At 43.8% G+C, this 27,336-nt stretch overlaps 1 protein-coding gene across 1 annotated transcript in view; it reads right to left on the reverse strand.

The window, feature by feature from the left end:
- Nucleotides 1-27,336, reverse strand: part of pkhd1l1.1 (PKHD1 like 1, tandem duplicate 1) — a 90,246-nt gene that overhangs the window by 47,350 nt on the left and 15,560 nt on the right. Inside the window, exons 12-31 of the mRNA XM_062047134.1 lie at nt 26,086-26,187; nt 23,945-24,210; nt 23,782-23,873; nt 21,511-21,670; nt 21,300-21,435; nt 21,079-21,222; nt 20,854-21,008; nt 18,622-18,732; nt 18,404-18,550; nt 18,209-18,333; nt 17,966-18,129; nt 17,710-17,882; nt 16,095-16,227; nt 15,720-15,997; nt 11,947-12,052; nt 11,729-11,836; nt 11,498-11,662; nt 11,313-11,434; nt 11,111-11,243; nt 1,008-1,200 (exon numbers count right to left, since the gene is read on the reverse strand). Of these exons, the coding sequence (XP_061903118.1) occupies nt 1,008-1,200; nt 11,111-11,243; nt 11,313-11,434; nt 11,498-11,662; nt 11,729-11,836; nt 11,947-12,052; nt 15,720-15,997; nt 16,095-16,227; nt 17,710-17,882; nt 17,966-18,129; nt 18,209-18,333; nt 18,404-18,550; nt 18,622-18,732; nt 20,854-21,008; nt 21,079-21,222; nt 21,300-21,435; nt 21,511-21,670; nt 23,782-23,873; nt 23,945-24,210; nt 26,086-26,187 (3,013 nt within the window). The remainder of the gene's footprint in view (nt 1-1,007; nt 1,201-11,110; nt 11,244-11,312; nt 11,435-11,497; nt 11,663-11,728; nt 11,837-11,946; nt 12,053-15,719; nt 15,998-16,094; nt 16,228-17,709; nt 17,883-17,965; nt 18,130-18,208; nt 18,334-18,403; nt 18,551-18,621; nt 18,733-20,853; nt 21,009-21,078; nt 21,223-21,299; nt 21,436-21,510; nt 21,671-23,781; nt 23,874-23,944; nt 24,211-26,085; nt 26,188-27,336) is intronic.

The following is a 27,336-nucleotide window of genomic DNA, read 5'->3' on the forward strand; positions in this document are numbered from 1 at the left end:
AAACAAAAAGGCTATGGACTTAGAGGGGTGCCTTGGCGAACACCTCAGTTACATGAATCACATTACGAAACAAAAAGGCTATGGACTTAGAGGGGTGCCTTGGCGAACACCTCAGTTACATTAATTACATTACGAAACAAAAAGGCTACGGACTTAGAGGGGTGCCTTGGCGAACACCTCAGTTACATTAATTACATTACGAACCAAAAAGGCTATGGACTTAGAGGGGTGCCTTGGCGAACACCTCAGTTACATTAATTACATTACGAAACAAAAAGGCTACGGACTTAGAGGGGTGCCTTGGCGAACACCTCAGTTACATGAATCACATTACGAAACAAAAAGGCTATGGACTTAGAGGGGTGCCTTGCCTCAGTTATGTAAATCACAAGTTTGGACCCCAGTTTTCTATGTTCGCTACCAAGGTTAAAATGTCAACGCAAGGATCTGACAATGTGTTTACAGTGGTCCAGGGGTTCTTTAACTTTTTTCTACCACTTGTCCTTTTTGGGGTTGCTGGAGCCTATCCCAGCTGCATTTATGTTGTGCTAAAATAAACAAATTAAATGAATAATGAGTACGTTGAACTAAACTGTCAAGGAAATTAAAGTGCAAATGAAAATACAGATTCACCCCTTTAGTCGTATTTTTGCGCTTAAGAAACGTCTCTGTGACTTTAGCGCCAGACTTTTTCTGCCTGTTTGACATTGTCATTACTGCCGCAAATGGTGGAAAAGTGTATTACAACCGAGTACCCATACGGACCACAGCTGAGAAGTAGGTATTGCTTGGCGGCCCAACAATGGACAAGAAACCGATTCGATTCAACGCCATGATTTTTGGGTGACATTTGAATTGGGAATCGATTCTCGTTTCAACGAGATTTGCGATTCAAACCGAACTTATTGTTAAAAATGATGAACTGATATAGTATCGGAATAAATAACAGGGATGGAATCGATTTTTCTCCAGCGCCACTACAGCAGTATTTTCAGCAGAGGTCCTACCTGGTCTGGGGGTAGCCATTGTCCCCGACGAGGACGTCCACTCTGTGCAGGCCCGGGGGCAACACGGGCAGGACGCAGGTGACGCTTGTTGACGCCCACTCCTCGGAGGCGCACTCCCTCATGCCCACGTACACGGCGCTGCCATTGGCTCGGTCGCCCAGGTTCGAGCCCAGGATGGTGAGAAGGCGCCGTCCTGACCAGAGACCCAAACAGGAGCGTGAAGCTTCTAGTTTTCCACTCGCATTCTAATGAGCACTTGTCAGCTTCTTTGTCTGAACAGGAATCTCCAGTTTATTGTGCGGAATAATAACATAGGACATTGCGTAGAAACACAACATTACGCTACGCGGAAACGAGAGATAAGACGCTAGTCTTTTCAAAGTATTGACAATTGCGGAGTCACGTGTGCAAGAACAAGAGTTCATAAACAAGTTCCCAGGGTTAAGTGTACAATTATTGGCTGTGCGTGCTAATGCCAGTATTGTGAGTAACAGTACAGGTTTAGATACACAGTTTTCTTAGTAGTACTTTTCCTAGGTTTCCAGATTTACCAATTGACACACTTTTAGATGTGTTTGCTTCCAAGTTTAAAAGGATCAATGACACGTATTCATCACCCACGCGTCTAGGACTACCTGGACATCATATTGTGTGGTCCGCATGCGTCTAGGACCACCAACACGTCATATTGTCTGGTCTGCACGCGTCTAGGACCACCAACACGTCATATTGTCTGGTCCACACACGTCTAGGACCACCAACACGTCATATTGTCTGGTCCGCACGCATCTAGGACCACCAACACGTCATATTGTCTGGTCCGCACGCATCTAGGAACACCAACACGTCACGTTGTCTGGTTCGCACACGTCTAGGACCACCAACACGTCATATTGTCTGGTCCACATGCAACTAGGACCACCGACACGTCATACTGTCTGGTCCGCACGCGTGTAGGACCACCAACACGTCATACTGTCCGGTCCGCATGGTCTAGGACCCCCGACACGTCATATTTTGCGGTCCGCAAGAGCCTAGGACCACCGACTTGTCCTATTGTGCGGTCCGCAAGAGCCTAGGGCCACCAACCCGATCCGTCATATTGTCCGGTCCTCACACGTCTAGGACCACTGACAAGTCATACTGTCTGGCAACGAGGACCACCGACACGTCATATTGTCTGGTCCACATGCAACTAGGACCACCGACACGTCATATTGTCTGGTCCACATGCAATTAGGACCACCAAAACGTCATATTGTCTGGTCCACATGCAACGAGGACCACCGACACGTCATATTGTCTGGTCCACACGCAACTAGGACCACCGACACGTCATATTGTCTGGTCCACATGCAACTAGGACCACCAAAACGTCATATTGTCTGGTCCACACGCAACTAGGACCACCGACACGTCATATTGTCTGGTCCACATGCAACGAGGACCACCGACACGTCATATTGTCTGGTCCACATGCAACGAGGACCACCAAAACGTCATATTGTCTGGTCCACATGCAACGAGGACCACCAAAACGTCATATTGTCTGGTCCACATGCAACTAGGACCACCAAAACGTCATATTGTCTGGTCCACATGCAACTAGGACCACCAAAACGTCATATTGTCCGGTCCACACGCAACTAGGACCACCGACACGTCATATTGTCTGGTCCACATGCAACTAGGACCACCAAAACGTCATATTGTCCGGTCCACACGCAACTAGGAGCACCGACACGTCATATTGTCTGGTCCACATGCAACTAGGACCACCAAAACGTCATATTGTCTGGTCCACATGCAACTAGGACCACCAAAACGTCATATTGTCTGGTCCACATGCAACGAGGACCACCGACACGTCATATTGTCTGGTCCACATGCAACGAGGACCACCGACACGTCATATTGTCTGGTCCACATGCAACGAGGACCACCAAAACGTCATATTGTCTGGTCCACATGCAACGAGGACCACCGACACGTCATATTGTCTGGTCCACATGCAACGAGGACCACCGACACGTCATATTGTCTGGTCCACATGCAACGAGGACCACCAAAACGTCATATTGTCTGGTCCACATGCAACGAGGACCACCAAAACGTCATATTGTCTGGTCCACATGCAACGAGGACCACCAAAACGTCATATTGTCTGGTCCACATGCAACTAGGACCACCAAAACGTCATATTGTCTGGTCCACATGCAACTAGGACCACCAAAACGTCATATTGTCCGGTCCACACGCAACTAGGACCACCGACACGTCATATTGTCTGGTCCATATGCAACTAGGACCACCAAAACGTCATATTGTCTGGTCCACATGCAACTAGGACCACCAAAACGTCATATTGTCTGGTCCACATGCAACTAGGACCACCGAAACGTCATATTGTCCGGTCCACACGCAACTAGGACCACCAAAACGTCATATTGTCCGGTCCACACGCAACTAGGACCACCGACACGTCATATTGTCTGGTCCACATGCAACGAGGACCACCGACACGTCATATTGTCTGGTCCACATGCAATTAGGACCACCAAAACGTCATATTGTCCGGTCCACATGCAACTGGGACCACCAAAACGTCATATTGTCTGGTCCACATGCAACTAGGACCACAAAAACGTCATATTGTCTGGTCCACATGCAACGAGGACCACCGACACGTCATATTGTCTGGTCCACATGCAACTAGGACCACCAAAACGTCATATTGTCTGGTCCACATGCAACTAGGACCACCAAAACGTCATATTGTCTGGTCCACATGCAACTAGGACCACCGAAACGTCATATTGTCCGGTCCACACGCAACTAGGACCACCAAAACGTCATATTGTCCGGTCCACACGCAACTAGGACCACCGACACGTCATATTGTCTGGTCCACATGCAACGAGGACCACCGACACGTCATATTGTCTGGTCCACATGCAATTAGGACCACCAAAACGTCATATTGTCCGGTCCACATGCAACTGGGACCACCAAAACGTCATATTGTCTGGTCCACATGCAACTAGGACCACAAAAACGTCATATTGTCTGGTCCACATGCAACGAGGACCACCGACACGTCATATTGTCTGGTCCACATGCAACTAGGACCACCAAAACGTCATATTGTCTGGTCCACATGCAACTGGGACCACCGACACGTCATATTGTCTGGTCCACATGCAATTAGGACCACCGAAACGTCATATTGTCTGGTCCACACGCAACTAGGACCACCAAAACGTCATATTGTCTGGTCCACATGCAATTAGGACCACCAAAATGTCATATTGTCTGGTCCACATGCAACGAGGACCACCGACACGTCATATTGTCTGGTCCACATGCAATTAGGACCACCAAAACGTCATATTGTCTGGTCCACATGCAACGAGGACCACCGACACGTCATATTGTCTGGTCCACATGCAACTAGGACCACCAAAACGTCATATTGTCTGGTCCACATGCAACTAGGACCACCAAAACGTCATATTGTCTGGTCCACATGCAACGAGGACCACCAAAACGTCATATTGTCTGGTCCACATGCAACTAGGACCACCAAAACGTCATATTGTCTGGTCCACATGCAACTAGGACCACCGACACGTCATATTGTCTGGTCCACATGCAACTAGGACCACCAAAACATCATATTGTCTGGTCCACATGCAATTAGGACCACCAAAACGTCATATTGTCTGGTCCACATGCAACTAGGACCACCAAAACGTCATATTGTCTGGTCCACATGCAACTAGGACCACCAAAACGTCATATTGTCTGGTCCACATGCAACTAGGACCACCAAAACGTCATATTGTCTGGTCCACATGCAACGAGGACCACCGACACGTCATATTGTCTGGTCCACATGCAACTAGGACCACCAAAACGTCATATTGTCTGGTCCACATGCAACTGGGACCACCGACACGTCATATTGTCTGGTCCACATGCAATTAGGACCACCAAAACGTCATATTGTCCGGTCCACATGCAACTGGGACCACCAAAACGTCATATTGTCTGGTCCACATGCAACTAGGACCACAAAAACGTCATATTGTCTGGTCCACATGCAACGAGGACCACCGACACGTCATATTGTCTGGTCCACATGCAACTAGGACCACCAAAACGTCATATTGTCTGGTCCACATGCAACTGGGACCACCGACACGTCATATTGTCTGGTCCACATGCAATTAGGACCACCGAAACGTCATATTGTCTGGTCCACACGCAACTAGGACCACCAAAACGTCATATTGTCTGGTCCACATGCAATTAGGACCACCAAAATGTCATATTGTCTGGTCCACATGCAACGAGGACCACCGACACGTCATATTGTCTGGTCCACATGCAATTAGGACCACCAAAACGTCATATTGTCTGGTCCACATGCAACGAGGACCACCGACACGTCATATTGTCTGGTCCACATGCAACTAGGACCACCAAAACGTCATATTGTCTGGTCCACATGCAACTAGGACCACCAAAACGTCATATTGTCTGGTCCACATGCAACGAGGACCACCAAAACGTCATATTGTCTGGTCCACATGCAACTAGGACCACCAAAACGTCATATTGTCTGGTCCACATGCAACTAGGACCACCGACACGTCATATTGTCTGGTCCACATGCAACTAGGACCACCAAAACGTCATATTGTCTGGTCCACATGCAACTAGGACCACCAAAACGTCATATTGTCTGGTCCACATGCAACTAGGACCACCAAAACGTCATATTGTCTGGTCCACATGCAACGAGGACCACCGACACGTCATATTGTCTGGTCCACATGCAACTAGGACCACCAAAACGTCATATTGTCTGGTCCACATGCAACTGGGACCACCAAAACGTCATATTGTCTGGTCCACATGCAACTAGGACCACCGACACGTCATATTGTCTGGTCCACATGCAACTAGGACCACCAAAACATCATATTGTCTGGTCCACATGCAATTAGGACCACCGAAACGTCATATTGTCCGGTCCACACGCAACTAGGACCACCAAAACGTCATATTGTCCGGTCCACACGCAACTAGGACCACCGACACGTCATATTGTCTGGTCCACATGCAACGAGGACCACCGACACGTCATATTGTCTGGTCCACATGCAATTAGGACCACCAAAACGTCATATTGTCCGGTCCACATGCAACTGGGACCACCAAAACGTCATATTGTCTGGTCCACATGCAACTAGGACCACAAAAACGTCATATTGTCTGGTCCACATGCAACGAGGACCACCGACACGTCATATTGTCTGGTCCACATGCAACTAGGACCACCAAAACGTCATATTGTCTGGTCCACATGCAACTGGGACCACCGACACGTCATATTGTCTAGTCCACATGCAATTAGGACCACCGAAACGTCATATTGTCTGGTCCACACGCAACTAGGACCACCAAAACGTCATATTGTCTGGTCCACATGCAATTAGGACCACCAAAATGTCATATTGTCTGGTCCACATGCAACGAGGACCACCGACACGTCATATTGTCTGGTCCACATGCAATTAGGACCACCAAAACGTCATATTGTCTGGTCCACATGCAACGAGGACCACCGACACGTCATATTGTCTGGTCCACATGCAACTAGGACCACCAAAACGTCATATTGTCTGGTCCACATGCAACTAGGACCACCAAAACGTCATATTGTCTGGTCCACATGCAACGAGGACCACCAAAACGTCATATTGTCTGGTCCACATGCAACTAGGACCACCAAAACGTCATATTGTCTGGTCCACATGCAACTAGGACCACCGACACGTCATATTGTCTGGTCCACATGCAACTAGGACCACCAAAACATCATATTGTCTGGTCCACATGCAATTAGGACCACCAAAACGTCATATTGTCTGGTCCACATGCAACTAGGACCACCAAAACGTCATATTGTCTGGTCCACATGCAACTAGGACCACCAAAACGTCATATTGTCTGGTCCACATGCAACTAGGACCACCAAAACGTCATATTGTCTGGTCCACATGCAACGAGGACCACCGACACGTCATATTGTCTGGTCCACATGCAACTAGGACCACCAAAACGTCATATTGTCTGGTCCACATGCAACTGGGACCACCGACACGTCATATTGTCTGGTCCACATGCAATTAGGACCACCAAAACGTCATATTGTCCGGTCCACATGCAACTGGGACCACCAAAACGTCATATTGTCTGGTCCACATGCAACTAGGACCACAAAAACGTCATATTGTCTGGTCCACATGCAACGAGGACCACCGACACGTCATATTGTCTGGTCCACATGCAACTAGGACCACCAAAACGTCATATTGTCTGGTCCACATGCAACTGGGACCACCGACACGTCATATTGTCTGGTCCACATGCAATTAGGACCACCGAAACGTCATATTGTCTGGTCCACACGCAACTAGGACCACCAAAACGTCATATTGTCTGGTCCACATGCAATTAGGACCACCAAAATGTCATATTGTCTGGTCCACATGCAACGAGGACCACCGACACGTCATATTGTCTGGTCCACATGCAATTAGGACCACCAAAACGTCATATTGTCTGGTCCACATGCAACGAGGACCACCGACACGTCATATTGTCTGGTCCACATGCAACTAGGACCACCAAAACGTCATATTGTCTGGTCCACATGCAACTAGGACCACCAAAACGTCATATTGTCTGGTCCACATGCAACGAGGACCACCAAAACGTCATATTGTCTGGTCCACATGCAACTAGGACCACCAAAACGTCATATTGTCTGGTCCACATGCAACTAGGACCACCGACACGTCATATTGTCTGGTCCACATGCAACTAGGACCACCAAAACGTCATATTGTCTGGTCCACATGCAACTAGGACCACCAAAACGTCATATTGTCTGGTCCACATGCAACTAGGACCACCAAAACGTCATATTGTCTGGTCCACATGCAACGAGGACCACCGACACGTCATATTGTCTGGTCCACATGCAACTAGGACCACCAAAACGTCATATTGTCTGGTCCACATGCAACTGGGACCACCAAAACGTCATATTGTCTGGTCCACATGCAACTAGGACCACCGACACGTCATATTGTCTGGTCCACATGCAACTAGGACCACCAAAACATCATATTGTCTGGTCCACATGCAATTAGGACCACCAAAACGTCATATTGTCTGGTCCACATGCAACGAGGACCACCGACACGTCATATTGTCTGGTCCACATGCAATTAGGACCACCAAAACGTCATATTGTCCGGTCCACATGCAACTGGGACCACCAAAACGCCATATTGTCTGGTCCACATGCAACTAGGACCACCAAAACGTTATATTGTCTGGTCCACATGCAACGAGGACCACCGACACGTCATATTGTCTGGTCCACATGCAACGAGGACCACCGACACGTCATATTGTCTGGTCCACATGCAACGAGGACCACCAAAACGTCATATTGTCTGGTCCACATGCAACGAGGACCACCAAAACGTCATATTGTCTGGTCCACATGCAACTAGGACCACCAAAACGTCATATTGTCTGGTCCACACGCAACTAGGACCACCAAAACGTCATATTGTCTGGTCCACATGCAATTAGGACCACCAAAACGTCATATTGTCTGGTCCACATGCAACGAGGACCACCGACACGTCATATTGTCTGGTCCACATGCAATTAGGACCACCAAAACGTCATATTGTCTGGTCCACATGCAACGAGGACCACCGACACGTCATATTGTCTGGTCCACATGCAATTAGGACCACCAAAACGTCATATTGTCCGGTCCACATGCAACTAGGACCACCAAAACGTCATATTGTCTGGTCCACATGCAACTAGGACCACCGACACGTCATATTGTCTGGTCCACATGCAACGAGGACCACCAAAACGTCATATTGTCTGGTCCACATGCAACTAGGACCACCGACACGTCATATTGTCTGGTCCACATGCAACGAGGACCACCGACACGTCATATTGTCTGGTCCACATGCAACGAGGACCACCGTCACGTCATATTGTCTGGTCCACATGCAACGAGGACCACCGTCACGTCATATTGTCTGGTCCACATGCAACTAGGACCACCAAAACGTCATATTGTCTGGTCCACATGCAACGAGGACCACCGACACGTCATATTGTCTGGTCCACATGCAACGAGGACCACCGTCACGTCATATTGTCTGGTCCACACGCAACTAGGACCACCGACACGTCATATTGTCTGGTCCACATGCAACTAGGACCACCGTCACGTCATATTGTCTGGTCCACACGCAACGAGGACCACCGTCACGTCATATTGTCTGGTCCACACGCAACTAGGACCACCGACACGTCATATTGTCTGGTCCACATGCAACGAGGACCACCGTCACGTCATATTGTCTGGTCCACACGCAACTAGGACCACCGACACGTCATATTGTCTGGTCCACACGCAACTAGGACCACCGACACGTCATATTGTCTGGTCCACATGCAACTAGGACCACCGTCACGTCATATTGTCTGGTCCACACGCAACGAGGACCACCGTCACGTCATATTGTCTGGTCCACACGCAACTAGGACCACCGACACGTCATATTGTCTGGTCCACATGCAACGAGGACCACCGTCACGTCATATTGTCTGGTCCACACGCAACTAGGACCACCGACACGTCATATTGTCTGGTCCACATGCAACTAGGACCACCAAAACGTCATATTGTCTGGTCCACACGCAACTAGGACCACCGACACGTCATATTGTCTGGTACACATGCAACTAGGACCACCAAAACGTCATATTGTCTGGTCCACATGCAACTGGGACCACCAAAACGTCATATTGTCTGGTCCACATGCAACTAGGACCACCAAAACGTCATATTGTCCGGTCCACACGCAACTAGGACTACCGACACGTCATATTGTCTGGTACACATGCAACGAGGACCACCGACACGTCATATTGTCTGGTCCACATGCAACGAGGACCACCAAAACGTCATATTGTCTGGTCCACATGCAACTAGGACCACCAAAACGTCATATTGTCTGGTCCACATGCAACTAGGACCACCGACACGTCATATTGTCTGGTACACATGCAACGAGGACCACCGACACGTCATATTGTCTGGTCCACATGCAACTAGGACCACCAAAACGTCATATTGTCTGGTCCACATGCAACTAGGACCACCAAAACGTCATATTGTCTGGTCCACATGCAACGAGGACCACCAAAACGTCATATTGTCTGGTCCACATGCAACTAGGACCACCAAAACGTCATATTGTCTGGTCCACATGCAACTAGGACCACCAAAACGTCATATTGTCTGGTCCACATGCAACTAGGACCACCAAAACGTCATATTGTCTGGTCCACATGCAACTAGGACCACCAAAACGTCATATTGTCTGGTCCACATGCAACTAGGACCACCAAAACGTCATATTGTCTGGTCCACATGCAACTAGGACCACCAAAACGTCATATTGTCTGGTCCACACGCAACTAGGACCACCGACACGTCATATTGTCTGGTCCACATGCAACTAGGACCACCAAAACGTCATATTGTCTGGTCCACATGCAACGAGGACCACCAAAACGTCATATTGTCTGGTACACATGCAACTGGGACCACCAAAACTTCATATTGTCCGGTCCACACGCAACTAGGACCACCAAAACGTCAAATTGTCTGGTCCACATGGAACTAGGACCACCAAAACGTCATATTGTCTGGTCCACATGCAACGAGGACCCCCAACACGTCATATTGTCCACATTGCAACTGACACTGTGGTCAAAGTTGGAATTGCCGGAAAGCACATTTTAGGATATTTAACACTCTACTGCCATAGTGGATAGTGCGCCACCACAATTCGTCATGTTTTAAGTGTCAGGTAAACCCTGACAAATGGGGCCATATGAACCCTCTTCCTACTGTATGTGACCTTAAAGAACAAAACCCTGAAAAATCCAACATAATGGATGTGGTCTGGGAGGCTCACCAAAGACGGAGGTCTTTAGGGGACTCAGCCCGGAGATCTGCGGTGTCAGGGCGAGGTCGTAGGTGAAGGCCGCGCTCGCCGCCTCGCTCATGTTGCCCAGGTGGACTGTGACCGCATGCGAGCCGGCAGTCCCCTGCAGGAACACATACAGTCATCGGTACAACTTCCATGGTCCAGACGGGGTGGAACCTGTCTGACTCACTGCTGGTGTTCTGCATTTTAGCTCCGTATGACTCGCTTGGACCACACTGCACGCCGCGTCCCCCACGGCGACGCTGGCGTTCCCGCTGAAGCCGAAGCCCGTCACCGTCAAAAGCGTTCCCCCTGGGACACACGTGTAAGTATTAGGTCACCGCTTTGACCAGGAGTATTATTGTGACGCTCCACCTGCGACGCTGCCGGACACCGGGGAGAAGGAGGAGACGATGAGCTGGTAGGTGAAGTTGAGAACGCCACCGGCCGCAACGCGCGGACGACCCAGTGAGGGGAAGTTGATCCACACCGGGACGGTGCCGGCACCGGCGCTGCCCAATCTGCACACTTGACTGTCAGCTGCAATGAACACCTGGTTGGTTAGCGTCGTGTCTTTAAGTCAGCCTTTTAATTTCGCCAACTCACCCGAGACCTCTTCCACGACACATTCGGCTCCTCCCACCGTAATGGAGGCGTTTTGGACGCCGAAGCCGGAACCAGTGACAGTCAAACGAGTCCCAAGTCCGACGGATCCTGTTAAAGTCGGGCGTATTCAATGAAACCATCTTCCCCAACAGTTTTTGAAGACCTTGTCCATCACTTGCTTTGACTGAAAAGACCCTGGTAGTGGCTGAACCGCTCACCTTTAGAGGGGCTGATCCCGCTCACAACGGGGGTCTTGTCCTCGGACCATTGAAAACCGCAGTCTCCGGAACACTCGGAGGGAATGCCGTTGATGTAAACCTCCACCTGTGAACAAGAGTTCGAAAAGCTTCGGTTATGGAATTCAGACATTATTTTGGTGACATTTTTACCCAAATCAAGTACAGGTAGGGAATGTTTACAGGAGAAGAAAACAAACCTATTCAACCCGACCATAACCACCTGCAGGGTTAGAGGGTACTTTGTTGGTTTTTTACAACCCTAATCTGAATTTTTTAAGTACAGTGGTACCTCAATTTAACAGTATTTTGAGATACTCTGTGTTAATTTGCCAGCATAATTTGAGTCCACAGTTGCTAAATGCTGAAGCTAACGCCACAGATCCGCCCCTAAACATCCGGTTTTATTTGCTAGCATTACTTATAGTTAGAGATCGAAATAAGTTTGGTTTTTGAATTTTTTTTGGACACACAGCTAACAGAAATACGATACAAATTGAGTGTCCTTTAAAAACTAAAATAATAAAAGAATCAGTCAAATAAGTACAGGCAAATATTAACAACTGCACTTACGAATGGCCCTAGCATGGTGCAGCAATACACAAAAGCAAACAAAAGGCTCATCAATTATCCACAATACAACCAGGCCTCAATCGGGGCCGAACTGGAGATCAGATTTTGAGAAAGTTTTTACAGAACAACTATCAATGTCAGCCTAATTGCACTGTTGGATTTTATGTAACTCAATTCCCATCCATAATCAATGTATTACAGTACTACTACTGTTGTAAACAACATTTATTATCTTACAGTTTGTTCTTAAAAGGCATGTTTCATGTTAAAATTCAAGTGTTTGGGTGAAGAGTTTGGTAATGAAACAAATTGAACTTATAGGTTGAGGTACCGCCGTATCTACCAGGCTTGAATTGTACCCATTTAGGCTACGAGTAGTCCGGGAAAGTCCTAACTGACCCAAAATGAACCCCAGTGTTAAATGGGGTTGCCCAAAAGTTTTGGAATTCACCCGGACTCTTTGGGTGAATTTCAGACCTCTTGGAGCACCAGGACCTTTGGAGGTAGTCCATTTTGGGCGTACTTGGGTCCTTGAGACTGTTTGGGGTTTTGGTCGTTCTATCATCAGTGTGTCAATGGCTGAATTTGATGTAGAGCAAGGTTTCCCACACATTCATTTATTTGTGGCGGCCCGCCACGAAAGAATTACGTCCGCCACAAATAAAAAAATTAAAATTTAAAAAAATTTAAAAAATTAAAAATTTAAAAAATGTTTTTTTTGTTGTTGTCCTCTCCAGCTTCTCAGGCAAATCATATAGTTGATGTAGATGCCCATATCGGCTGTTCATATTTACTTTACAAAAGACAAGTGTAGGATACTTCTCTTGTTGCCTTATTTGTATTTGACTTTATTAAATGTATTTATATTAGAAACACAACATGTGTATATAACAAAGGGTGCAAAGTCTGCAGGCAGTAGGAAACACATGGTTAAGTGTAGGGAGTAAAACTGATAGCAGTCTAAAGTTCAAGATTTTTGGAGCTCTTTGTTCAGTGGATCAGATGTTTGATGAAGCTCTGTGTCTATCGACCACCACTACTGTTTTCTGTTTATTTGTTACTGACTGTGGCAGGACACCTCTGCCTCTGTTTCACTTTATATTGCTGGTAAATAATATGGTTGTAGTAGTAGGCTAAAGTTAAATTATTTAGTATGCACTAATTAAAGGGGCAGAGCTTTGAGACATTTTAGCTTTTATATTTTATAAGATATATTTTTTGTAAGAACCACAATTAATAAATATATTTCAGTGAATAACTTATTGTTTAAATCTGTATATAAATATGTACATAAAGTGTTGTAATTATATTGTAAAATGGATGGATGGATGGACGTTTAAAACAAAACAAAACTGTTATTATTAATTAGTAAGTATACATTTTTTGAGCCTTTTTAGAGAAAATCAAATCATTGTAGTAAATTATGCAAATTACTCGATGATGTCACGGTGACCACGCCCACCGCCACGCCCCCACCGCCACAGGTATCTTGGCAGTTTATGGGAAACACTGTAGAGCAGGGGTCACCAACGCGGTGCCCGCGGGCACCAGGTAGCCCGTAAGGACCAGATGAGTAGCCCGCTGGCCTGTTCTAAAAATAGCTCAAATAGCAGCACTTACCAGTGAGCTGCCTCTATTTTTTAAATTGTATTTATTTACTAACAAGCTGGTCTCGCTTTGCCCGACATTTTTAATTCTAAGAGAGACAAAACTCAAATAGAATTTGAAAATCCAAGAAAATATTTTAAAGACTTGGTCTTCACTTGTTTAAATAAATTCATTAATTTTTTTACTTTGCTTCTTATAACTTTCAGAAAGACAATTTTAGAGCAAAAATACAACCTTAGAAATGATTTTAGGATTTTTAAACACATATACCTTTTTACCTGTTAAATTCCTTCCTCTTCTTTCCTGACAATTTAAATCCATGTTCAAGTAAATTTATTTTTTTTACTGTAAAGAATAATAAATAAATTTTAATTACATTTTTCATTTTAGCTTCTGTTTTTTCGACGAAGAATATTTGTGAAATATTTCTTCAAACTTATTATGATTAAAATTCAAAAAAATTATTCTGGCAAATCTAGAAAATCTGTGGAATCAAATTTAAATCTTTTTTCAAAGTCTTTTGAATTTCTTTTAAAATTTTTGTTCTGGAAAATCTAGAAGAAATAATGATTTGTCTTTGTTAGAAATATAGCTTGGTCCAATTTGTTATATATTCTAACAAAGTGTAGATTGGATTTTAACCTATTTAAAACATGTCATCAAAATTCTAAAATTAATCTTAATCAGGAAAAATTACTAATGATGTTCCATAAATTATTTTTTACATTTTTTCAAAAAGATTCGAATTAGCTAGTTTTTCTCTTCTTTTTTTCGGTTGAATTTTGAATTTTAAAGAGTCGAAATTGAAGATAAACTATGTTTCAAAATGTAATTGTCATTTTTTTCGTGTTTTCTCCTTTTTTAAACCGTTCAATTAAGTGTAAATATCATTTATTATTAATAATAACATAGAGTTAAAGGTAAATTGAGCAAATTGGCTATTTCCTGGCAATTTATTTAAGTGTGTATCAAACTGGTAGCCCTTCGCATTAATCAGTACCCAAGAAGTAGCTCTTGGTTTCAAAAAGGTTGGTGACCCCTGCTGTAGAGTATAAATCACTTTGGGTATCATTCCAGGTGTATTAAAGCGCTAAACAAGTACATTCACAATCCGGGGTATGTTGGGATCTTAAGGTCTGTTAATCATTTCCCGAGTCCATGGACTTCTTCTAATAAAAGTAGATAGGCTCTCCCCCCAAAAAAGCACCCCTAAAAGTCCCAAACCCATTTTAGTGTGCCTCAACTCATCCAAAAAAGGTGTTTTCCCTCGACCTTAACTAGGCACTCATATCAGTGGTGTGTTCCCGGAGCTGTAAAACCCCAGGAACACAAAAGTCATGGAATAAAGCAGGCTTCTTAAAAAAGAAGAAAGCTCTTGGAAGGCACTATTTCACAGATTCACAACAATAGATGGGAGCGGCCACAAATCCAGTAGCGTCTTAATGTGATTTTGCGCTCGCCTGGAGGCACAACATACACCTGACACCAATTGGACTCGCTCCAGCAGATTTAGAGTAGTGAGTTAACACAGCCAGACGCGGCTCCAAAGAGAGGAGGATCACTGGAGGTCGTACCTGTGGTTTGGTTTCCCAGACACGGAAGAAGTCTCCGGTCATGCTCCGCATCATCTGCCCTCCCTTCTTCCTCTCACTGGCCCAGACATCCACGTCCTTGCCAACCACCAAAGAACCGTTGAGCTGCAGCATAGGCTGGTCTCCCGGCCGCGTCAGCCACTCCACCATCCACTTGGGCTGTCTGCACGTTCCAGTGTACTTCACATCCACCAGGCCCATCCCGGGGATTCCCTCCAGGGCGTACTTCAGGTCCTCCTGACTGATGTCCACCGACAGACCTGGGAACCACAACTGGTCGGTGACTTTTCCGCAGGAGCTGCCGAAACAGTTTAGGTGTGCGAGTTTTCCAGAAGGTCCACAATGCATCTGGGCTACCTTCAACACGCTGCCCATTCATCTCCACGCCGAAGGTGCCGTTCAGAGGCGGGGTGGCTCTGTGAGGGCGAGCGACTGTGACGATGGCGGCACCTTCCTGAAACGCAGCCGAGTCCTCGCTGCTGTTGGTCCTCTACAAGAGTAGACACGTTTCAAGTGACGCCAAAATCTCAATCATGGCGGACACTGACATCGTTGAACAATGTACAAAACCCAAAAGCAGTGAAGTTGTCACGTTGTGTAAATGGTAAATAAAAAGAGAATACAATTATTTGCAAATCCTTTTCAACTTATATTCAATTGAATAGACTGCAAAGACAAGATATTTAACGTTCCAACTGGAAAACCTTGTTATTTTTTGCAAATATTAGCTTATTTGGAATTTGATGCCTGCAACATGTTTCAAAAAAGCTGGCACAAGTGGCAAAAAAGAGTGAGAAAGTAGAGGAATGCTCACCAATGACTTATTTGGAACATCCCGCAGGTGAACAGGCTAATTGGGAACAGGTGGGTGCCATGATTGGGTATAAAAGCAGCTTCCATGAAATGCTCAGTCATTCACAAACAAGGACGGGGCGAGGGTCACCACTTTGTCAACAAATGCCCGAGCAAATTGTTGAAGAACAAGTTTTCTCAACCAGCTATTGAAAGAAATGTTTTGGGATTTCACCATCTACGGTCTGTAATACCATCAAAAGGTTCAGAGAATCCGGAGAAATCACTGCACATAAGCCATGATATTACACACCTTGGATCCCTCAGGCGGTACTGCATCAAAAAGCGTCATCAGTGTGTAAAGGATATCACCACATGGGCTCAGGAACACTTCAGAAAACCATTGTCAGTAACTACAGTTGGTCGCTACATCTGTAAGTGCAAGTTAAAACTCTACTATGGGGCGGTATGGCGTAGTGGGTAGAGCGGGCGTGCCAAAAACCTGAGGGTTGCAGGTTCGCTCCCCGCCTCTTGACATCCAAATCGCTGCCGTTGTGTCCTTGGGCAGGACACTTCACCCTTGCCCCCGGTGCCGCTCACACTGGTGAATGAATGTTGAAATGAATGATAGGTGGTGGTCGGAGGGGCCGTAGGCGCAAATTGGCAGCCTCGCTTCCGTCAGTCTACCCCAGGGCAGCTGTGGCTACAAATGTAGCTTACCGCCACCAGGTGTGAATGAATGATGGGTTCCCACTTCTCTGTGAGCGCTTTGAGTATCTAATAATAGAAAAGCGCGATATAAAATCTAATCCATTATTATTATTATTATTATTACTATGCAAAACGAAAGCCATTTATCGACAACACCCAGAAACTATTCAAATGAATATAAATTGAAAAGGATTTGCAAATCATTGCATACTGTTTTTGTTTACGATTTTCACAAAGTGCCAACTTTACTGGTTTTGTATCTGTATCTACCATCCCTGCGTGTCTTTGTTAGACCGCAGCGTGTCAGTATCCGCTCTTATTCTTCTCGTGTTTGCATTCCCTGTCATGGCCTTCAAACCTAAACCTTGTTGAAATCTAATCCTGGCATTGCAAGAGAATGATCTAAATAAGTAAAGTTATCTTCCAAATCTTTCTCCCAACGGTAGGTCCATTTCCGTTGACGACTTACCTGCAGGAAGCCAACGTCTATGAGGGGGAACCCAAAGCCGCAGTCCAGTGGTGTGGCTGTGATCTCAAAGCTGGCCTGCGACCCGTTGGAGTTGGTCTCTTTCACGACAGAGATCTCCTTGAAAGCAAGACCTGTGCTCTCAAACGGCGGCGGCCTCCTCTTGCCAGGAACAGCTACCGGAAGAACCCAAGCGACAGAGACGTGTCACGTTTGGTCTGGACCTTAGCCAAAATGGAACCGCAATGCGGCTGCACACCGTATTCCTCCTCTGTGGTGGACCTCTTGCCGATGTGGACGGCATCCACGTAGAAGTCTTCCCCGGACTCGTCTTTGTAGAGATAAACCTCCAGGACGGTGTAGGCGCTTCCAACGTAGTCCGTCTGCAGAGACGTCTGCAAGTCCACACACTTGTAACTCCACCTGCGCAGAGCAAGTCATCAAAGTCACCATCTCTAGTCTGGACTAATCCAGATTTACGGAATGGACCATTTTCACTGACTTGTAGCCTTTGGTAAAGACGGTGTTGATCTTTGCCGTCTTGGTCTTGATTTGGTCTTCTTCATCAGTGTAAGTAAATTTTATGCCAATTTCATCTTTGAACATTCCCTTATGTGCAAAGCAGAGCTGGAAGGGCAAAGAGATTTTAGAAAAGTGGCTGAACCAACCAAAAGAGCATCTTTGTGTGTTATTGTACCGTCGGATGCTGCTTCAGGGAAATGCCCCCGTAGGCCGCACCGGACCGCGTCCTGTAACTTTCCTTGAAAAGAACCTCGGCATTCTCCAGCGACCACGATCCGCAGAAGGCACCGTTTTTAACCCGTGTCCCTTTGGCGCCGCCGAACTGTGCCAGGCAAGAAAAGTCATGTCGTTTCGAAGAATTATTCCGTTGTGACGATCCGGTTCATCACCGACCGTGTCGTGGTCATCTTCATAGTCCTTGAAGAACTTCACGTCCCGTCCTTCCTCGGTAACGATCTCAACCGGACACTCGGCCTTCATCATGTCCTCCAGAGCCCACTGGACCTGGTCAAAGTCCGAACAAAACGTCCGTTGAACGAGCGGTGTATGGAAGTATTATTGTAGCAGTTCCCGTGTCTGTGTACTCATTTGTGTGTCTGTATCTCAATCTGTGTGTGTGGAAAAAAAACACACACACACAAATCAGAATACGGCCATACCAATTACAACAGGCACATGCATATTTGATTACACACATTTTTGCGATACAAACACACAAATTAGTCCACAGACACGATTACAGACGGACACGTATTTTGCTACAATACTACTTCCTAATGCCTGGTTCACACCAACGGCGCTTGCCGCGCTTTAAAGCGGCGAGCAAAGCGCCGTCATTTTTGTCAATTTTTCCACGTATATCCCGATCTCCGAAGTAATGTTATGCTTTGATACGCTCTGATACGAATTAGTTGCCGCTTTGGGGGGACGAATTACCGTTCCTCACGATTTGATGCCGCTTTGATCCCGCTTTGATATGCTTTAAATCACGCTTTGATACATTTTATTACTCTTTATTGAACTTTATTATGCTTTGATGCGATCCTGACGCTTTAAATCAGGCTCTGACACGATTATCAAGCTCTGTTGTGCATTGGAATTAATGTGTCATGAACATTATGAACATTAATTTGTAATAATGACTTTGAAATGTGATATTGTTATGTAATTATGTGCAATTTGGAAGATGCTGTGATTATTATTTTGTGAATTTGATGAATAAATTGCGTGCGCACACATAATATAATAAAAAAGAGAAATATGATAAACAAATAAGTAAAAAAAAATGTGAAAAACTCAGTATACTAAGTTTTCCCCACATTTTTTTAGATTTATCTATTTATTTGATTTCTCTTTTTGTTTTATTATATACAGGATAAAACACATAATGTAATAAAATAGAGGAATATGATAAACAAATAAGTAAAAAAAAAAAGTGAAAAACTCAGTATACTGTTTTCCACTCATTTTTTATATTCATTTATTTTTTCAATTTCTCTTTTTTTTTCCGTTATATTATGTTTATTATTTATTATTTATTATGTTTTATATTCATTTATTTTTTCAATTTCTCTTCTTTTTTCGTTATATTATGTTTATCATTTATTGTTTATTATGTTTTATATTCATTAATTTTTTCAATTTCTCTTTTTTCTCTCGTTATATTATGTTTATTATTTATTATGTTTTATATTCATTTATTTTTTCAATTTATCTTCTTTTTTTGTTATATTATGTTTATTATTTATTATTTATTATGTTTTATATTCATTTATTTTTTCAATTCATCTTCTTTTTTCGTTATATTATGTTTATTATTTATTGTTTATTATGTTTTATATTCATTTATTTTTTCAATTTCTCTTTTTTTTCCGTTATATTATGTTTATTATTTATTATGTTTTATATTCATTTATTTTTTCAATTCATCTTCTTTTTTCGTTATATTATGTTTATTATTTATTATGTTTTATATTCATTTATTTTTTCAATTTCTCTTCTTTTTTCGTTATATTACGTTTATTATTTATTATTTATTATGTTTTATATTCATTTATTTTTTCAATTTCTCTTTTTTTCCCGTTATATTATGTTTATTATTTATTATGTTTTATATCTTCGTTTCTTTTATTTCTTTGTCATCTTAATAAATATCTATCTTTCATTTCTTATGCTAGTTGACAATAATAAAAGGCATTTCTTTTATTTGTTATATTCAATGTCACTAGTCAATATCACAGTCACTTCCTATTTGTAGTTGTAGACTGGGGTCCGCGCTTTGAACCAAGATCTGTTATAGCTTTCCTACGCTTTGAGTCAAGCTTTGCTGAGCTTTGTCAGGCTTTGTCACGCTTTGATACACTCTCGGCGCTTTATTCCATCCTTGACAGAGCGCCGAATTTTTTAAAACCGTTTAAAAAAATTTGGCGCACTTGCCGCATGTCCCGCTTCACTGCAAGCTTTCCCACGATCCATTACGATCCTCACGCTTTAATCAGGCTTTGTTACGCTTTAACGCCGCTTTGAATGCCGCTTTAAAGCGCCGTCAAAGAACGTGAACCTAGCATTAGCCGTGTTCGACTGGCTTTAGTTGAGTATGGGCACGGTTTTTAACTGGCAACCTACCTCTGAGTCATTGGCACTGCTGGGAATGGGCTTAGTGGGTATGCCCCCCCAGACCAAGGTGAACGTGGCCATGTTGCTCCTGCCCTTGGTCACCTCTGTGACGGTGATGTTGGTGTCCAAACCCAGGCTTTCGTAGCGGAGAGGCCTGAAATCACCTGCAGCCGGGGAAAACAAGGATGAAGTCCCGCTGGACCGCATCCCCGGGAATCGGTTTTAGCTTCTCACCCCGGTCGGAATCGAACGTGACCGTGAAATGAACTCCGTCGCTGTCCTCGTCCCTGCTAACCCGAACCGAGTCGGGTTTGATGGACCACAGATTGTTCAAGGCTCTCTCCACCACGTTTGCCGCGGCGCTGACAGCAATCGGGCCTGAAGAGATTCAACCTCAGCAAAAAGACCGAGGGCGGGAGTGTCCGGTCTCACACAGTCCACCATGTCCACATTACCAGTGCTGACGTCTTCATAGTGCAGGCTGAAGTAGGTGCTTCCACACTGGAGGCCCACACAGGCGCTACTCACGCTCACCTTCTGCACCTCCTGAACGCCACTAACCTTGTCAGGCCACGCCTCCAAGGTCACCACCTGGAAGATGTGACCCACATGTCTTGGACTGACCGGAGTCCCCTTATCCAAAATCTATTCGGAGCCTCCGCTTACCTGCTTTTCGTCAAGGGCCTCGTAGTTCACCGTGACAACCTGGACCTCGTTGACGGCATCGTCTGACTGCTCCTCGGTAAACCAGCTCTCGGGTCGGAACATGGCCAGGTTGATGCCGGCTGCACCGTTATATTCCCGATGCAGGATTTCAATGTAGTAGCTGCGGGACAAAGACAAATAAAACTTGTGGCCCACATAAAATGACATGGTGGGCCATTAAAAATAATGTGGCAGACCATATAGAGCAGTGGTCCCCAACCTTTTTGTACTTGCGGACCGGTCAATGTTTGAAAATTTGTCCCACGGACCGAGGGGTGGGGGGTAGTAAAAAAAAAAAAAAAAAAAAAATTTTTTTTTTTTGGTCATAAAGAAATACAATCATGTGTGCTTACGGACTGTATCCCTCCAGACTGTATTGATTAATAATGTATATATTGTGTTTTTTATGTTGATTTAATTTAAAAAAAAAAAAAAAAAAAAAAAAATTATTATTATTACCGGTATATTTTTTTTTTAATTTCTTGTGCGGCCGCGGCCCGGTACAAATCGGTCCACGGACCGGTACCGGGCCGCGGACCGGTACCGGGCCGCGGCCCGGTGGTTGGGGACCACTGACATAGAGGATGGGGCGGACCACAAAAAAAGATGTGGTGGACTACATGAAATGATATGCCGTGCCACGTTAAAATGATGTGACAGGCTACGATAAAATGATATAGGGGACCAAATAAAATGACTTGGCTGCCCACATAAATTCTGTGGTGGGCCACTTTTAAGAACTGGCGGTCCATATTCAAATGAAATGGTGATCCACAATAAAATGATGTGGTGGGCCATTTTAAATGATATGGCGGACCACATAACATGATGTGGCGAACTACATAAAATGATGTCACAGGCCACAATACATTGATGTGACAGGCCATGATAAAATGATATAGGGGACTCCGTGGTGGGCCACTTTAATGACACAGTGGGCCATGGAAAAATCATTTGTCGGGCCACTTAAATAACATGGCGGACCACATAAAGTAAACTGGCGGCCCATATTCAAATGAAGTGGCTATCCACGATTAAATGATGTGGTGGGCCTGGTTAAATGGTATAGCAGACCACATAAAAAGACATGGCGGGCCATGTTAAAATGACATAAAAAATATGTATAAAATTATTATATTTATATAGCGCTTTTTTCTTGTGACTCAAAGCGCTCATATATATATATATATATATATATATATATAGTAAATACATGTATATGTATATATATATAAGTGTCATATGTATATATGTATACACTACCGTTCAAAAGTTTGGGGTCACCCAAACAATTTTGTGGAATAGCCTTCATTTCTAAGAACAAGAATAGACTGTCGAGTTTCACATGAAAGTTCTCTTTTTCTGGCCATTTTGAGCATTTAATTGACCCCACAAATGTGATGCTCCAGAAACTCAATCTGCTCAAAGGAAGGTCAGTTTTGTAGCTTCTGTAACGAGCTAAAGTGTTTTCAGATGTGTGAACATGATTGCACAAGGGTTTTCTAATCATCAATTAGCCTTCTGAGCCAATGAGCAAACACATTGTACCATTAGAACACTGGAGTGATAGTTGCTGGAAATGGGCCTCTATACACCTATGTAGATATTGCACCAAAACCCAGACATTTGCAGCTAGAATAGTCATTTACCACATTAGCAATGTATAGAGTGTATTTCTTTCAAGTTAAGACTAGTTTAAAGTTATCTTCATTGAAAAGTACAGTGCTTTTCCTTCAAAAATAAGGACATTTCAATGTGACCCCAAACTTTTGAACGGTAGTGTACAAATATACCTATACATATACTGTATATGTCATATATAACCCCTCTCAGTGGCCTTGTGGTTAGAGTGTCCGCCCTGAGATTGGCAGGTTGTGAGTTCAAACCCCGGCCGAGTCATACCAAAGACTATACAAATGGGACCCATTACCTCCCTGCTTGGCACTCAGCATCAAGTGTCGGAAATAGTGGTTGAATCACCAAAAATGATTCCTGAATAACTTTAGAATTTGTTATGGTGGTTGGCTGTTTTCTATAATATCCACAAAGTTCAGTGAGCAGGTGGTCTTACGTGTAACATGTTTGTTGACTTTTTTTTTTTGCGCCGGTCGAATTGTTTTTTCCTGTGCTATGACTAGGGAAGGTTGTTTGGATTGGGTCATATAAGTGAATGCTGCGCTTGCTCGTTAAACTCGTGCCGTAGTTTGGACTCGATGTCTTAGATGGACTCACACTTTTCCTTTCTCGAGAGCCATGACTTCAGACTTCTGCGATTCCAATTTTGTGTAGTCGCCAACGTAGTACGGCTGGTAAGCCACTTGGACCTGAATAGAAGTTAGTGAAACATGTTTTCTGACATTTAGACATCGGGAGGAATGATTTGAAGTTATCATGCCTTGTCTTCCGGGCGACTGGAGTTGCTGAAGTACAGCTGGCATTTATCGTCGCAGTTGAGGTAAATGGTGTAGTTGCCGCTGGCCGGCGGCACGAAGAAGCCTCTGGTTCTGGTGCTCAAGTCGTGTAGCTCATGGGGGAAGTTGTGCGGCATGGAGTCGATCCACTGTGACCAGTATCCCTCTTTGCTCTCGTTGTAGCTCTGGATGTCGCTCAGGTCTCCGGACCTGGTGTTGTTCCACAGCTCCATCTTGAGGCCTCGGCCACCTGGTTCCAAGGGGACAAAGGTCATTTCCGTGAGAAATACTTCTAATATGGATTATTTATTATGAGCCGGGGATGTCGTTGTGGCTTGTGCAGCCCTTTGAGACACTAGTGATTAGGGCCATATAAATCAACTTTGATTGATTGATTTGGCCCACTCACAACGAAAATAACAACAACAAAAATATAACTATTTTAACGACCCGTGCCACGTTCTAGAAATACTATTACAAAAAACATAAAGAAGTTGATCAAAAGAGCCTGTTTTTTTTATTAAAACTGTCATTGTGCAAAAATAATAATGAATCAAAATCAATGTTGTTATGAAATATTGACATGTTGAAGGCTCCAATTATTTATACTCCAATGAAGTATTTATGCTCCAATGAAGATTATTTATACTGATGAATAATGAATTATTTAGACTCAAATGAAGATACTCCAGTGTTGTTATGAAATATTGACCTGTTGAAGGCTCCAATTATTAACAAATATTCCACTTTGAAATGTTTTTTTTGGGGGAAAATATTCCATATTTTGTGCGTTTGTCATAAAAAAAAATCAAGTGTTCTATAACAAAAAGGGCATTAAAAAACAACAAAAAAACATAAAACAAAAAATAAAAACCTATAATGGCCAAATAAATCTAAATTTGAGCTAAAGCAAGGGTCTCCCCCCCGGTATCTTGCCGAGTAGGATGTTTGATTAGTGCTTATTCGTCGCCATCTTGTGGACAATGTGAGTGACTCAGGTCAGACCATGAAAGCTACTTTCTAGGAAATGCATGCACAGCATTTACTCATACAACCCAATCCAAACCACCTTCCCTAGTCATGGCGTGGTAAAAAAAAAAAAAATCAACAACACAAAAAATTCAACACACATGGTCACACAAAACACAACCTGCCCACTGAACTTTGTGGAAATTATTAAAAAAACAGCCTACCACCATAAAAAATTGCTCAAAAACTAATAATGAATGAAAATCAAATATGTTATGATTTGTTTTCCTATTAAAGCTCCAATGACTTCCACTTTCAAAAAAAATTGGCGGGAAAATGTTACATATTTTGTGTTTTTGCCATAAAAAACATAGTTTTCTTTAACAAAAAGGGCATAAAACATTTTTTTTAAATTAGACTTGATATTGACAGACAGATCTGAAGTTTGGACACCCCTGAGCTAGTGTATGTACTCATATTGTGTGGGTGAGGGTTCTCCTTTTCAAAATAATTTGTGGCCCTTTCAGAGATCACATTGAGTTCCCCTTAAAACATTCACATCTAGCACAATGAGATGTACGTATGGGATAAAGTTAAAGTTAAAGTACCAATGATTGTCACACACACACTAGGTGTGGTGAAATTTGTCCTCTGCATTTGACCTATCCCCTTGTTCACCCCCTGGGAGGTGAGGGGAGCAGTGGGCCGGGAATCATTTTTGGTGATTTAACCCCCAATTCCAACCCTTGATGTTGAGTGCCAAGCAGGGAGGTAATGGGTCCCATTTTTATCGTCTTTGGTAAGACTCGGCCGGGGTTTGAACTCACAACCTACACATCTCAGGGCGGACACTCTAACCACTAGGCCACTGAGAAAACATTCGCATCTAGCACAATGAGATGTACGTATGGGATAAAACATTCACATTTAGCACAATGAGATGTACGTATGGGATAAAACATTCACATCTAGCACAATGAGATGTATGTATGGGATAAAATCTCGTAGTACACACAAGGTGTTGACGAGAGATAACCAGTCACGGCGTGTTCCTTTGAAATGGTGCATGTTTTCACTTCAAAGGCCGCGTGGAGTCACGGTCTCCGGTGCGTGCGAGTGGACGACCCGGAGATAAGCGTCACGTCAAAGTCCTCACCTGGATAGATTGTTGTGTTGCGCTCGTCGTCTGTCATCTGCCGCTTGGCTGTCACGCACGTGATCTCGCTGTCGCGCACGCTCTGGATTTCACACGGCAGTCCTGCAGCCAATCACATGTTAGTGTTGTTGTTTGCCTTGGAACAAGACAATGCATCACCGTCTTTTGGAACATTCAGTTTTTCCCCAAGCCGCCATTTACACCCTACTTCGCCACTGCAGATTTTTCAGTACCAAACATTCGGTTCGGTAAAGGTTTACCGAAATTTACAGTAATGCACTGTAAAAACGGTCAAAAAATTGGCTGCTCAGTCACCGGAATTTTCCAGTAAAAATAGCAGTGGTACGGTTTTCCATTCACAGTAATGCACTGTAAAAACAATGGCTGTACATTTTTTGTTAAAAAAAATAAAACAGCAGTTCAATCAATAGAATTTTACAGTAAAAATAACAGTGTTACCGTGTTTCAGTTTACAGTACTGCACTATAAAAATAAACGGTAAAAAAACTGGCAGCTCATTCTCCAAAATTTTACTGTAGAAATAGCAGTGGTACCGTTTTTCCATTTACAGTAATGCACTGTAAAAACAATGGCTGTAGATCTTTTGTTTAAAAAAAAAAACAGCAGTTCAGTCAATAGAATTTTACAGTAAAAATAACAGTGATACCGATTTCTATTTAAATGTGCTGTAAAAACAAAAACCAGATGTTATGGTTAAAAAAGTAGCAGTTCAATCAATAGAATTTTACAGGAAAAATAACGGTGGTACTGTTTTCCAATTACAGTAATGCACTGTATAAACAACAACCGTAGATTTTACGGTAAAAAAAATGGGCAGCTCAGCCGCCAAAAATTTACAGTAAAAATAACAGTGGTAGCGTTTTTCCATTTACAATAACGCACTGTAAAAACACCAACCAGATTTTATGGTTAAATAAACAGCAGTTCAGTCAATAGAATTTTAAAGGAAAAATAACGGTGGTACTGTTTTCCATTCACAGTAATGTACTGTATAAACAACAACCGTAGATTTTACGGTAAAAAAATGGGCAGCTCAGCCGCCAAAATTTTACAGTAAAAATAACAGTGGTAGCGTTTTTCCATTTACAGTAATGCACTGTAAAAACACCAACCAGATTTTATGGTTAAATAAACAGCAGTTCAGTCAATAGAATTTTACAGTAAAAATAACAGTGGTAACGTTTTCTATATACAGTAACACACTGTAAAAACAACAACTGTAGATTTTAC

This window comes from Entelurus aequoreus, linkage group LG05, assembly GCF_033978785.1.
Source record: "Entelurus aequoreus isolate RoL-2023_Sb linkage group LG05, RoL_Eaeq_v1.1, whole genome shotgun sequence".
Lineage (NCBI taxonomy): Eukaryota > Metazoa > Chordata > Actinopteri > Syngnathiformes > Syngnathidae > Entelurus > Entelurus aequoreus.